Source organism: Podarcis gaigeae (genome assembly GCF_964106915.1).
Source record: "Podarcis gaigeae genome assembly, chromosome: 6".
NCBI lineage: Eukaryota > Metazoa > Chordata > Lepidosauria > Squamata > Lacertidae > Podarcis > Podarcis gaigeae.
Window position 1 is genome coordinate 81391382 of NC_139682.1, and position 15790 is coordinate 81407171.

The 15790-nt window shown below is 42.3% G+C and overlaps 1 protein-coding gene across 2 annotated transcripts in view; it reads right to left on the reverse strand.

Moving 5' to 3' along the window:
* Nucleotides 1–15790, reverse strand: part of CRB1 (crumbs cell polarity complex component 1) — a 177381-nt gene that overhangs the window by 34370 nt on the left and 127221 nt on the right. For both annotated transcript variants that reach the window (XM_083745309.1, XM_083745308.1), the window contains one exon: nt 7286–8242. In XM_083745309.1, coding sequence (XP_083601435.1) covers nt 7286–8242 — 957 coding nt within the window. The remainder of the gene's footprint in view (nt 1–7285; nt 8243–15790) is intronic.

A 15790-nucleotide genomic window follows, 5' to 3' on the forward strand; every position in this document is an offset into this window, starting at 1 on the left:
GCTTAACCTAGTAAAGCTATAATCCTGTGCACAATTGTTGTCAATTAAATTTATGCCCTGCCCTTCCTTCCAAAGGAGCCTAGGGAGGGAAACACACAAGCAATAAAACACTTAAAAACATCCAAAAGCAATTCCTATACAGATGCTAACTGGGAAAGATCTCTACTTTTTGGAAGAAACCTCCATGCAGCTGACTTGGGAGTAAGCTCCATTCAATCCATTGGGACTCATTTCTGAATAACCATGAAGAAGATTGGCTGAAAAGCTTTAATAGACTGATTGGTGATGGTCAATTGTATTCAGTGAGGTTGCAGTTTAAAGGGATACTTCCTGTTATGTTTGATTCTTTTTATTTTATGCTGGTTGTGGTAAACAACAACTTGGCCTTTCGCTTCTGTCCAACTCTATGAGTGATTGCAAATCCTGTTGCATTCAGTGGTTCTCACTCCCGAGTAAATGTGTTTGGGGTTCCAGTCTTTGTTTCTTAAGTTGCAAGTTGCATTTGCTTCCTCCAAGACACCCAAAAGTCACCTACTAGGGCTTTAGTGATATGCAAATGTGGTTATATTTAATTAATTATTCAGTTAAAAGACAATTTCTTAATCAACAGGCTATTCAATATAATTAGTGGGCAACTCTAAAATGTGTACATTTGGTGCACATAGTGTAGACTAAGCCGGTGCCTGAAAACCTGGACATGGCATGGGGTGGAAGGTTTGCAGGCTATAAAGGACTTGTTCACAAATTTATTGACACCTGCACAAATTATGATAGCTAGGAAGTGAGTATCAAATGGAAGAATGGTATAGAGAGGTGTGGGATAGAGCTATGAATGATAAATTAACACGTGCCATTAAGGCAAGATGGAGAACATGCAGGGGAAATGTTTTCGAAGAGCTATGGATGGTTTTTGTGGAATTTGTACTGTTAAAATGAAAAGAGGTCAAACCATCGCAAGAGGTGTTGAAATTTTGGGAGGCTGGATAGTTACAATGGAATGGTCTTGGTGGTTGGGTGCACATTTTTATTCATATATATATATATATATATATATATATATATATATCGATAATGTTTTTTAAAAACAAAACCTGGACGTGGTAAGTCAGCAGAGCCGTTATGTCAAGGAGATGTGGCAAAATGCAGCACAAGCTCTAGCAGCCTATGCAAGGCCTCAAATCACCTCAGTTCTTGTTTGAAATAACACCTCCCATAGTTCATTCAGCAGGGGGCACTGAAAACTGTCCAGGATTTTGACTTTAAGCAAGTGACCTAGTGACCTGCCTTGACTTTGCCTGGATTGGGCTTGGCCTACTTTGGAAGAGCTCCTGTTTATTTCTCCCACTTTTCCCCAAGCCACAATCCCAGTAAGCTGAACATTTATAGGAAATGGGGATGGGTGGGGCTCTTTTACACTCATTCAGACGTATGTCTGGAAAATTCTATAGTCCAGGACACCCCAATTACCAGAAATGTCTGAAAATGTGGCAGCTGTGTGTCTCTAGGGCATCCCTGTATGATAAATATATTTCTGGACCATGCAAACAGTTGTTTGCTTTCTCCCCCTAGAAATGGGGGGCACAAGGTAAATACTAGTATGCCACCCAGAAAGCTGAAATTTGCTACACTCATAGCCCAAGGTACACTGATTATGACAGAAGTTGGAAACAGGACATTTTTGAACTGAACTTGGAGCATGTAGTTTATCTCATAAAAGAGAGCAGTGTTTCAGCACAGAGCAAATGATCCTGTGCATTAGGCTGAATTTTGGTGTGTTGGAATTCAGCATCCTTGTTTAAAATGGATTTGTGGGAGGGTGATACTCCCTTCAGGAACATGTATCTACAGATATTATTTATGTCTATTTTTAGGATTATATGTGTATGGCAGTTCACTTATTTATGAACACACACACATACACACACACACACACACACACACACACACACAGAGAGAGAGAGAGAGAGAGAGAGAGAGAGAGACTCCTGAACGACAAATGCTGTATTCAGTGTATCTTATGAAGTGTTGGCCTGAGACACTTTCCTGCCTGAAGTGAAGCCCCAATGGCACTCTCCCCTTCTGCTACGACCCATGCTTTTAAAAGGCTTGTTGTGCCAGATCTTGTTCCTGCCTTCATTGACTCGGCTGTCCTCATTGTGCCCCTTGAAGCTAGCCCTGCAAAAGCAGAGGTCATCACAGAAATATGACCAATGTTCCTAATATTTTCCCCATCCTTCTCATTGTTACAGCTAGGTAAAAGGTAAAGAACCCCTGGTAGGTTAAGTCCAGTCAAAGGTGACTATGGGGTTGTGGTGCTCATCTCACTTTCAGGCCGAGGGAGCTGGCGTTTGTCCACAGACAGCTTTCCGGGTCATGTGGACAGCAGGACTAAACCGCTTCTAGTGCAATGGAACACCATGACGGAAACCAGAGAGGACCGTTATGAGTGCCAGAGCACACAGAAATGCTGTTTACCTTCCTGCCCCAGCGGTATCTATTTATCTACTTGCACTGGTGTGCTTTTGAACTGCTAGGTTGGCAGGAGCTGGGACAGAGGAAAGGGAGCTCACTCCGTCATGGGGATTGGACCCCCAACCTTCTGACCAGCAAGCCCAAGAGGCTCAGTGGTTTAGACCACAGCGCCACCCGCATCTTAGAACTAGCACTGTGATGCCCAGTGTTGAACTCCAAAGGACATCTGCGATCAAATCTCCCATTTCTTTGATTTCTTTCTTTTGATAAAATCGAGCTGCGGATTATCTTGAGTCATATCAGGACCCCAGTGCTGGAGCCCAGTTAACCCTTTCCCCTGTGCCAGTTCCCCCATGAAACATACCCCTGCACCAGTAGGTTTCCCCCAGGAAGGCAAATAGCAATGAGGGGTGGGTCATTTTCATTGAGAAAACTGTAGGGGGGAAGGGTTAATGGAACCAGCGTGGTGTAGTGGTTAAGAGTGCTGGACTTGTAATCTGGTGAACCAGGTTTGATTCCCTGCTCCTCCACATGCAGCTGCTGGGTGACCTTGGGCTCTGAAGTCTCTCAGCCTCACTCACCTCACAGAGTGTTTGTTGTGGGGGGCAAAGGGAAAGGAGATTGTTAGCCGCTTTGAGACTCCTCCAGTGGAGTGAAAAGCGGGGTATCAAATCCAAACTCTTCCTCTGTTGTAGCAGTCCCAGTCCAAATCCTCTCCCTGCAGCTACTTTTGTGTGTGTGTGTGTGTTTTGGGGGGAGGGGAATTAAAGAGCTGGAAGATATTATTACAGCTCTCCAAAATTTCATCTACTCTGACTATCAGTTTATTGAAAGAAGGTAAGCTGATCTTCATTTTGCCAGTTACTTAAATCAACACACATATGTGTGCACAGACATGCGTGTTATTTCTTTGCCGACAGATGTTCTTGGCGCGTATAGGAAATCGACTTGGGTTTCTTTATACCTCTGCCGTGAGCCAAACCTATGCATGAGGTAAACATGTGTGAGAAATTGTTGCAAAGTTTCAACTAACTAGGCAATATGAGTATACCTTAACCATTTCAGAATACAGTGGTACCTTGGGTTACAAACGCTTCAGGTTACAGACTCTGCTAACCCAGAAATAGTACCTCGGGTTAAGAACTTTGCTTCAGGATGAGAACAGAAATTGTGCTCTGGCAGCGTGGCAGCAGCAGGAGGCCCCATTACCTAAAGTGGTGCTTCAGGTTAAGAACGGTTTCAGGGTAAGAATGGAACTCCGGAACGAATTAAGTACCGGTACGTAACCCGAGGTACCACTGTATGCTTGATGTTCCCTGTTTTCAGAAGAGATGTACTGCATGTTTGGATTTTTCTAAAATTTTGAATGCCTTGGACCATCTTTTCAAAGGAATACTCTACAATTTGGATACACTCATGGGAGGGGGGGGGTCAGTGAGACTGTTAGTTGCTCCCAATCTTCTCTTTCACTTCCCTTCCCCACCTCCCTCTCTTTCTCTCTCTCTCTCTCTCACACACACACACACGAACACACACCTTTAATCAAAATGGTAGGATGCTGTGAATTGAGAAGAATATTGTGGTTAGGGAGAAGTGGGCAGGGGGAGTTTCAAATACTTTCTAATCATTCACAACAGTCCTAATGGAAGTATAAGCTTCTCTTGGAGCTGCATGGTTTTAATTTTGCTTCATATAAAGAGGCAAACATATTTACCAGATGGAGCCCCCTTATCCCAAAGTTGATTTTCAAACCTTTGGATAAATTACTGCTCAACTTCAAAGCCGTCTGCTACAATTACGGCTCCGGCAATGTCATTTTTCAATAATAAAAAAAGAGGTAGGTGCACACACAGGGTAGCATGTGAAATGATATAGTACTTAAAAAATATCAGAATGCATTTTGAAGCTGAAGCTTTCTGAACAAATGGATCTAGTAAGCCCCCGCTCCACGAACAGACCAGATATCAGCTGGTGTAAATCCATATAACTCCACTAAATTCAGTGCAACTGTGCCATTTAACATCTGCAATAGATACGGCGCTTTGGATTGAACCAGAGATCTGCAACGTTGCCTTTCATGTTTCTCCCCTCCCCCACACTTTCTATCTGATTTTGCTGTGTTTTTTGGGGAGGGTTAATAAAAAAAATCTACCTTTTCTCACAGATAAAAATAGCTGAATGCAAACAGTGGATGCAGTTTGGTCAAAGTTAAATATGTTCAAATATAAGACAAACTCTCAGAGCTAACTGCTTGGCTGTTATGTTCAAGTAGCTCACTGTCTACTGAGTTCAGTGGGCCTTAAGTAAGTAGGAATAGAACTGCAGCCTTATATTTTTAATCTCTCTGGCCTGTGGTGGCTAGTTTTACATGATTTTATACTTTGCAATTTCAGGATGAAAGCCGGGATGCCAGACCCATCTCTCAGAATTGGATTGCTGCCCATTGTTCTGGCTACTGACCAAAATATATAACTTTTTATGGATTTAGAGGGCCCTCATAATTTCTGGCTTTACATGGCTGTTACCTTAGCATGTGCCTAAGTCTGACACTACTAGGGACCCCTGACCATTAGGTCCAGTCATGGCCGACTCTGGGGTTGCAGCGCTCATCTCGCTTTATTGGCCGAGGGAGCCGGCGTACATGTCATGTGGCCAGCATGACTAAGCCGCTTCTGGCGAACCAGAGCAGCGCATGGAAATGCTGTTTGCCTTCCCACCAGAGTGGTACCTATTTATCTACCTGCACTTTGATGTGCTTTTGAACTGCTAGGTTGGCAGGAGCAGGGACCGAGCAACGGGAACTCACCCCGTCGCGGGGATTCGAACCGCCGACCTTCTGACTGGCAAGTCCTAGGCTCTGTGGTTTAAGCCACAGTGCTACCTACGTCCCATCTACTAAGGAGGAGGCAAATGACAGGCAGTGCCATTCCCTGGACTGGTTGTAAGGAAGAAGGCAGAGGCTGGAAAAGAGCAGGGTGAGGTTGGCAGGACAGTAAAGAAAATGCCCAGAATAAGGTTTAAAAGTCACCTGCTGAAATCTTTGGGGTTTAAGACTTTAACTAAATTGTACCCTGGGTTTGTATATTCTGGAGACACTGAATTAACTAGTTGATTGCAGAGGAAAAGTGGGAAGGAATCCCATGTATCACTGTTGCTATTTTTCATAGCAATGCAGATAATGAAGGACTGTGATATGCATGTGTGAATTGGCTCCCATACATTTTTTGAAAGGATATCTTTGGCCACTGTCAAGAAGTTGAGATGTTAGCTATATCGCCTCACCAGACAACTCATTATCACCCCGTGGCCACGTGTCTCGTAAGAAATCAAAACAACAGCACGGAATGGAAATAATACAACATTAGAAGAGTCTATTTTGACTAGTTTGGTGGAAAAGTCAAGATGCCATGACCCACCTCACATGTGTCGCATCATGAAAGACAATTGCACCAGTGCCTTTCTGCCCTGGGAGCTGTTTTTGCATTTCCCCCCTGATCTGGATCAATATTAACAACACCAGTAAAATCCCTAGAAACTATATAGGGGAATAATTAATTCCTTCTCTCTGCTTCTCTCCTCACTGCCTTAGGGAGCCATTGCAACAATCCCCAGCCTCACTTCAGATCTATTTGAATAATTAACAGTCAACATGTTTCACATTAAAGAGAAGGGTAGAGACTGCCATGATTAAGAGGCCTGGGAACAAAAGACCAGAAATGAATGTGGCATATTGATGCCAGCCAGAACAAGTACCAAATATGCCTGCCTGCTATTGGAGAGGCATTTTGTTAGTTTGAAACTACCTGGACTTTTCTACCTGGCTTGAAATGAGTTGTCTAGAGAGAGACAAAACAAGAAAACACCGAACTGGTGTTGTGAGCAATTCCTCGTTCCTTAATGGCCATGGGATGTCAATTTGTATAGTGAGACAAGTTGCTTCCTTGTATATTTATAGTAAAGCCTCACTTATCTAGAAGCTATGTAGTCTAATTCATCTCTTGTTCCATAAATGCCTTTCTCTAGTCCATGCTTTGTGCACTGTATAAAAATTCATCGAATTTTGGAAGATAACTTTCAATGGAATTCAAGTCAGTGTTCCAAAATGGGAGCAAATTAAGTGATCTTCCAAATTGTGTACAAATTGAAATGGCTTGATTTTTAGCTGTGTGGATATCTCATTTGAGCGTGTCAGTGGTCTATCTGTGGCAATAAGCTTTGAGTTTCAGTCCAAAAATGAGCTGGGGGATCTGCATACCTGGGTCTGAATTTTCAAAATGTGGACTAAAATTCTGCAAACCTTCCAGTATCTGGGAATCTGTGATCACTTTACACAGAGTTTGTAACTGGTGCATATGTGTGTGTATTTATGCTCTACAACAGAGATGGGTAGGAGTTCACTCAAGTTCCCCAGTGGATCTTGGGCCAGTTTTGGTGGGCTGACATCGTTTACAATTGTAGTGGCATGGATGGCTCAACCGAACAGGTAGTAGTAAGCAGAAAACCCTTGAAGAGAACACAATGCCCCCTCCATCTGCATTAATTCTCCCCTAGCATAGCCTGAGTTCTGACTGTTGGCATATTCTTCAACATGGCAGCATTGACACCATCTTTGTATATGCATAGCTTATGCTTATGCAAAGATGGTGGTGAAGCTGTAAATTTGTTGCCACCATTGTAGCTGAGGAATATTCCAGCAGCAGATGACGGACAATAGCAAAGCTTGGAGTATAGGGCTCTGCAGTCTGATAAGACCTGTTGTACAAAATGATTTCAGGTGGCGATTAAGGTTCTGGGGTTGAGGGCATTACCTTACCTGTAGCACAGTTTGGCTCAGCATAGGGCCTGTAGCAATCGCACTGATAGCTCAGCCACAAGTTGATGCAGCGCCCCTTGTTTTGACAAGGGTGGTGTTCGCACCAATCCTTTTTGGTGCAGCCTGCCTTGACATTTAAAGATGAATCAGATGACATGTTCTCTGGGATTATAATGTTCAAGTCTATTTCAATGTCCTGAAGACAGCCTACAAACGAAGGTGCAGAATGCATATTATAGATGTTTAGTAGAGAGTCATCGCTCCTGTTCCCCACTGGCAAACCACCCAAAAAAGTGCTCTGAAAAGTAAACATTGGCTGATCGCTATCTATGGTGGCAGTAGCTTTACTGAGACATGGCTCTATACAAGAGCTGTCGAGTAACTTAAGAGTAACTGCTCTTGCTATGGTTACCTCCACTGAATGCCATTCGCCATCACTGACATTCTGTGCTATATGCAAAAAGGCCTTTGACTGGTTATTATTGACTTGCATGGATAAGTGTAAGTAGCCATTCAGTAACTCCAACTTCACAAATGTGCTTTTGTCCCCTCGGTGGAATAGAAAAGTTGTTGGCTGAATAGTCAGAAACCTAAGGTTTATGTTATAGAAACCATCCTGGACAGGCGTTGTGATACTGTTAACCCGAAGGAACCCATTTCCCTGAAAAGACAATGTGGTCATTGTTTCACAGTGTACTCCGGTATATCCATTTGAACATATGCAGCTAAATCTGTGTTGTCCATCCATAAAGTGAGGAACACACAGCCCCCCATTTTGGCATTTATGTTGAACACATCCGAGGAGGACTTCTGTGCAGTTCCAGCCGCCATAATATATGCCCTCCTCCTCTTCGGTTAGGCAATGACAAGTATAATTCCCAAGATAATTCTCACAGGTCCCTCCATTTTGGCAAGGGTTCATGTGACATTCATCAATGTCTTCTTCACAGTGGATGCCTGCGAGAAAGCAGAAAGGAAGAATGAAGGCTTTGATCTTATATACCAGGTTAGGGTTAAAGTTGGGGTGCTTCCAGGTGGAGACTTAAGACTTTAAATTGGTCACTGAGATCTCTCAAATGAGTCATTGCCAAGTTTATTTTTTTTAACTTACTGGAGTAAAATACAGGCTGGCACTTTGACTATGGCATCTGGTGAGTGCTGCAAAAAACCCCTGAATGCACGAGGAGCACTCATCCCACAATATAAACCTGTCTGGAAGCATCCTTTTATCTCTCAAAAACAGAAACATAATGAACCATGTGGCACAAAATATACGTTTTTGTCCCCCAAGTATGGCTGAGTTTGTTGATGGCTGGAGGGCGGGGAGGGGAAGGAGATATCTAAACTGTCCTTGCTGTATCTATCTGTCTACTCCCATTTGGACTTCTTAGATCCAATTTAAACAAGATGGTGTACATATAGAGAAAACACTGCCCACGTGTTCAGTCACATTTTATATCAGTGCTTATGTGCATATTTAATACCCTAGGGATCTGTGGCTGGCATACTCACACTGCAACTTTTGTAGCTGAGGGTCTGATTAAAATGTGAAGCCAACCACATGGAATACTGGCAAATCAGTTCCAGCAGTTGGACCGTAGTAAGTCAAGATCCCACTTTGGAAAACTCTCATAGTTGCTGTGAACTGGCTAAAATCTCTGGCTATAGCTTTCAAGGCAGGTGCATTCAGGGGCTGATTTCCCACTTTCCTGCCTCTTGTCTAGTCCCTTGCCCTGGAGGACAGCAGTGCAAAACAGCTGCAAAGTATTTCTAAGTCAGGAAGGAAACATTATTTTCCCCAATTTGTATTCATTTCCCACAGGTGCAAATGACTTGCTTGAGCTGCAAGGCAGCAATGAATGGTGCCGGCTATGTTAAAAATATTAACATCATGTTATATATATAGAGAGAGAGAGAGATGGAAAATAGTTCCAGGAAAGCATTTGTTTGTAAATTCAATACATTTCCACCTTTAAATTAAGCGACACGCTTTATAATTAGTAGAAGCAACATAATGTGCTATGGAGCAAAATGTAGTTGTTAATGCAAAGTGAATCTAAAGTAACAATGAGGTGAGATTTGTTTGCTATTTCTAAACAGCCTGAATGTAGGAAAATGCTTTAGAAACAAAAACAAAGTACGACCACCAAATAGTAGATTCAATATCAACAGTATTGTCCTATTGCAATGCAGAACACATTATTAACTTTTTTTTAAAAACAAAACCCAATTGAGGAAGAATTCAGAACTTTTCTCTTGATTCTGAGTTGGCCTCTTTCCAAATCATCTCCCCTGATTATCTACCTTTCAGGTCTGCCAGGTTTCAAGGTGGCTTACAGAAGGTAGGCCACTCTATCCTACAGCAGATGAACTCTATGGTGCCATCCCTGTATGGAGTTATGTGTCAGGCCCTATAAGACCAAACTCAGGCGGTCGAGCATCTTAATCGGTTTGGAAGCAAAATGAAGAACACCTCAAATAAGGATCTAGTTTCTCAAGCGGCTCCTGAGGTAAAGAAAAGTGTGTCAGTTAAAAGAAAAGCGAAAAAGGCAGCCAAGATGTCATGACAAGGGATGGCATCAGTCCATGCCTTGCAGCTCACACGAATTACTTGCACCTGTGGGAAATCGGGACAAAGTGGGTAAAATAATGACTTACTTAACTGATTTCAATGGATCTTCTCGGAAAATGAATTGGTTAGATACCACACATGTATAAGACACAAGACCCTGTGAGCTTCCAGTATTTATTGAATATTGTGGGCATAGAAGTGAGAAAACAATAGTTGTTTTCTCTAGGCGTTTCCATAGTTCAGGTATGGCCAAACTTAGCCCTCCAGCTGTTTGGGGACTAACAGTTCCCATCATCCCTGACCACTGGTCCTGTCAGCTAGGGATGATGGGAGTTGTAGTCCCAAAACAGCTGGAGGGCCACGTTTGGCCATGCCTGCTCTAGTTGTTTTGTTTAGGCAGGGAATTCCTCTCTTTGCTACTACCTTATTGAGGTTATTAATTACTTAATTACTTACTTAATTAATTAATTAACTAACAATCAATAACTTAATTATTACTTAATTATTTGGCATGTAGAGGATTTGCAAATACTGTAGTGCCCCAAGAGATATCATCATCATTGCTGCTGTGACATAAGTGGCAGTGCCTCATCCCTAGCTTGGTCCTAGCTCCTCTACAATGTTTCTTGAAACATTCCTGCTCTTATACTACATATCACTGCCTGAGCACTCTTGAAACCTCATTACGGATTGCCAAAACAGGGGTTCCAACTTGATCCCTGAACAGTGCTCCCTGTATGTCTCCTGATGTCCCTTTAAATAGATATCAATACCGCTACATGATAAAAATGGGTTCAAGGTATAGAGGAAAACATTCCAGCAGACATCTGGGAGAAGTTACGGAACACAGCACACAAATTCTCTTTAAAGATGGCCATAATAGTTTTCCCAGTAGTGATGTATGGAAGTCAGAGCTGGACCATAAAGAAGGCTGATCGCCAAAGAATTGATGCTTTTGAATTCTGGTGCTGGGGGAGACTCTTGAGAGTCCCATGGACTGCAAGAATATCAAACCTATCTATTCTTAAGGAAATCAGCCCTGAGTGCTCACTGGAAGGACAGATCCTGAAGCTGAGGTTCCAATACTTTGGCCACCTCATGAGAAGAGAAGACCCTGATGGGGAAAGATGGAGGGCACAAGGAGAAGGGGACGACAGAGGATGAGATGGTTTGACAGTGTTCTCGAAGCTACCAGCATGAGTTTGACCAAATTGTGGGAGGCAGTGGAAGACAGGAGTGCCTGGCGTGCTCTGGTCCATGGGGTCACGAAGAGTTGGACATGACTAAACGACTAAACAACAACTACAATAATAGACAATGATATACTGTATTTTTCTGTGTATAAGACTAGTCCCCCCCTAAAAAATGATGTCAAAAATTTGGGGGCGTCTTATTCACGGGGTCATCTCCCCCCATTTTCTTAAATTGGAGTCCCCCCACGAAAATGGCTGTTTATTTGGCCGTCTTCCTATGTCGTGAAGGCTGAAATTTCAATTCTGTGGAGCAGGGTCAATATATTAACTGATACACATGAAATTTCAGATATAGCTATATAATCCCTAGTTTAGGGAGATAAGACCTATGGAGCAGGCTTTTTTTAAAAAGAAAAGTTTTTTATGAACCGCCCTACTGCCCTACCCTCCACTGAGCTTCCCGGGTCGTGGAAAGTCAGCCTATGTGAAGAAAATGAGACCAGGCTGAGTAGATTAGATAATACAGAGCATGGTGAAATCATAATAAATAAAACCTCCCCTTCAGTTTCAAGCACTACTACAGGATCCACATAATATCTGTACTGCATTGTTTACTGTGACAGCACCTGCACTTTGGAGCTCCACGCCTATTGCAACAAAGCACATGCTTTTGCTAGACTCTTTTCGGGCTCCTGCTAAAAGCATTCTTCTTTCGGCAAGCATACCTAGAGGCTGAGGAAGTTGAAGTAATTTTAATCTTAATATTTTAGCTTTTGTATGTTTTAAAGTAGGATTGTTATTTTTTCTTGATTTTGCTGCTGTGCTGTTTTTTTTGTTTTGGTAAACCACTTTGCAGGTTTTTAAAAATAAATTTTATTAAATAAATATAAATAAAAGAACACAAACCAAAAGACAATCCATCCTGTAGATTTAAGTATCTGTCCATAGTCGCCTACTTGTTATCAGAGGCCCAGAATCCACATTCCTTTGTAAGAAAATATGAAATACTGTGAAACCATTTTTGCAGTCAAAAAAACACACAAACCAATGTGTGTGTGTGGGGGGGGGTGACAAGAAATTTTCTGCACTGGGTACCACCTGACCTTTCTACGCATTTGGGGGCACCTGGAGGGTCTGCTATACTTATCTATTTACACCACTGTCCACTCAGATATTTAACTTCTAAAACCAGGCCGAGGAGTCTAAACCTCAATTGAAATAGATTTCTCTTAAGTGTCCAAATTCAAGCAAAAAATTAAAATTAAATGGCACCCTTCAGCTATCCCTTCAGACTAAATATAGCAGCAAAGCAGTTGCAGTGCTTAATCAAGATCAGGAATCAGAAAGTGGGGAGTGTCCTTAATACATTTGAACCATTTTGCAGGGTATGTGCATTTTTAAACTTTTGATTTTTCTTCTGAAAGTAGCTTGTAGAGCTAATGAAGGGAATCTGTCTTACGTTCTCGAGGCAGCGCCACCCAACCCTTTCTGTAATTAGCAGCTAATATTGCTTATTGTTGGCCTTCTGGGAAGCAAGGCCACTGTCACCCACGTCAACTGGATTAGAACATTTATAGAACTTCAGAGCCAGCCACTCAGAGAGGCCCATATTTCAGTGGACTGAAAATTATTTGCATGCCAGCGAAGTGGGAGATGCGTCAAAAGTTAGGTGTGGAAAGGGAAGGGTTTCTCAGGCATTAATTCTTTTCAGCCAGAACAGGCATCTGCTAAACCAAATGTTCTGCATTTTGTTATTGTGGGGAGTGGGGGATCAAACCACCCCAGCTTTTATTGATGTTTACAGCAAGCACAAGTTTCTGATTAAGTAAGTCTATGTCAGATGTTCTACTCCCTGTCTACAGAATCCAGTAGCTCTCTTCCTGTCCATTGTCATGGAAATTACTTGAAAATGAGTCCAGGTATATCCATAGCTGTCAACTTTCCCCTTTTCTTGTGAGGAATCTTATTCAGAATAAGGGAATTTCCCTTTAAAAAGGGAAACGTTGACGGCTATGGGAATATCCAATTCCTATTTGCAGAACCTTTCCCTTTGATATTTCCTTCATTCTATGTTTTCGTATTGCCCAGCTGCAGCTAACTGGTGTTCATGAAAAATAACTGAGTATGCAATTCTGTGCCCACTTACCTGGGGGTAAACCTCATTGAACTCAGTGAGACTTGCTTCCAAGTAGGTAAGCATAAGATTGCACTGTAAGCCGCCTTAAATGTGGCTCTGAATAGATTCATGGGCTTACAAAAGCAGTTAATCAGGCTGAACGCTATTCTGTGAACACTACTTTTTACGACTTTGCCAAACACGAAGCAACTGCTTGATATCGTTACTGACAGCAAACTTGGTTTAGAGGAAAAAACCCAAAACATTTACTTCTTCCCACAGTTTCCAAATATATTCTAATTATATTACACTGATATAATTAGAAATCTGATATTTAGGTGCAGGTAGGTAGTCGTGTTGGTCTGCCGTAGTTGAAACAAAATAAAAAAATTCATTCCAGTAGCAACTTGGAGACCAGCTAAGTTTCTTTTTGGTATGAGCTTTCATGTGCATGCACACTTCTTCAGATACCTGAAGATACCCAAAGAAGTGTGCATGCACATGAAAGCTCATACCAATAACAAACTTAGTTGGTCTCTAAGGTGCTACTAGAAGGATTTTTTTTTTTATGATATATAGGTGGCGAGAGATGTAACAGCTAGATTTGAGTTGAGACAGAAAGAAAATAATAACCTGTGACCGCTACCATAGATAAGCAACACAAGTCTGTTGGTTTAGAAAAATATATATGTGAACAACATTTTCTTCCAACCCTGCTCAAAATATATTCTAATTATATTTTATTAGAAGCAATGCGATATTCAAATTGTAAGCTTGACATCTAGGTCTGAGGAAAGACATTAGATTAGAGGCTGAAAACAACCAATGCCACGACCAAAATTACCTGCGACCATTGTGATTAAAAGAGCCCAAGCTTGTATTGTAGCTGCAACCATTTTGCCCCACGGCAGACGTGGTCCTTATAGCTGCATTGCATATTCCACGAGATAAGTTTGGGGTCTGAAGAGGAAGACCTGAGCAGGTGAATCTGCAAATGCGGTGCGCTTGTGAGTTTAGCTTGGTAGTGTTTTTCCTCAACAAGCCAGATCAGCAGGGCTTAACCCTAAGGCTCATTACGTGCTGACGTAATTGTTGCACACTATATATACTTTCTTAAGGAAATCAGCCCTGAGTGCTCACTGGAAGGACAGATCCTGAAGCTGAGGCTCCAATACCCTGGCCACCTCATGAGAAGAGAAGACTCCCTGGAGAAGACCCTGATGTTGGGAAAGATGGAGGGCACAAGGAGAAGGGGACGACAGAGGATGAGATGGTTGGACAGTGTTCTCGAAGCTACCAGCATGAGTTTGACCAAACTGCGGGAGGCAGTGGAAGACAGGAGTGCCTTGCGTGCTCTGGTCCATGGGGTCACGAAGAGTCGGACACGACTAAACGACTAAACGACAACAAATATATACTTAGGCTGCAATCCCAGACACACTAACCTGGAATTACATTCTGACAGAATTCAATAAATTCTAGGTCAATGTGTTTTTGATGGTGGTATTTGTGTGGTGCTTTCCCCTGCCCACCGAACTGCCCACAACATCCAATACAATTCAGCTACAACGAAGTTTGACTTATTTAATTGCATACCCTCCAATATTTCCCTGATGAAAACAAGGACCTCCTATTCAATAATAATAATAATTTTATTATGGGTTGCCCTAGCCGCTCTGGGCAGCTTCTAACATATTTAAAAACACAAGAAAGCATTAAACATTTTAAAAAATCCCTATACAGGGCTCTTCTAAAGGTGTCTTCTAAAGGTTGTACAGTGGTAGCTCTGAAGTCGAACGGAATCCGTTCTGGAAGTCTGTTTGACTTCCAAAATGTTCGGAAACCAAGGAAACCTGCTTCCGATTGGCTGCAGGTACCACTGTATATAAATTATACAACTAAAGAAACTGTTCTGTTTCAAAGGTGGCAACTATAGTTTGGAGAAAGGGATTGGTGAGTATGGCTTGAGCGTTTTGATTCTCAACCCCCCCGTTTTAACACTGACTGCCTCATGCTTAAAAGAAATAAATAAATGAGCTGCAGTAATTCTTTACCGCTCGGTATTTTCAAAAGGCTTCTTCATCCTGAGGCGCCACTCCATATCTTATTGAATAATCATGAAAATTCAAATTTTGCCACATCTGTGCTGCTAATTGTCAAGTGATAATTGCTCTTTGCTGAAAGCAGGAAATGCACCTTCATGAGAGAGGCTGAGAGGAAGCGGGTGAGCAAGGAAGTGGAGGCAGCCAGGCTAAAGTAATGGTAATTAACCCTCATGCTTCAGGGCATAAATCCATTGTCTGCTGAAAGGGTTGGAAAGGAATGTTCAGTCCACCCGAATGATCATCCCTTCCCCTTTTACTTCAGCTGGCGAATGGAAGGATCATCCAAGCTTTTTCCTTTCTTCTGTTCATTCCGAGGGCTGCTAGATTCTAAATTGAATAATCTAATCTGGTCCAGCAAACCTCATGATTGTATTAGTGCGGCTAAGGCATGACTCTGCCCTGCCTGCTAGAGGCAGCTACATTATTTTATTGTGCTCGCTGTAGCTGTTCCCTGCTTGTAGCCAACAGATCAACTTGCCTCATCACCACCACAAAATAAACCTACAATTCAGAATTCCA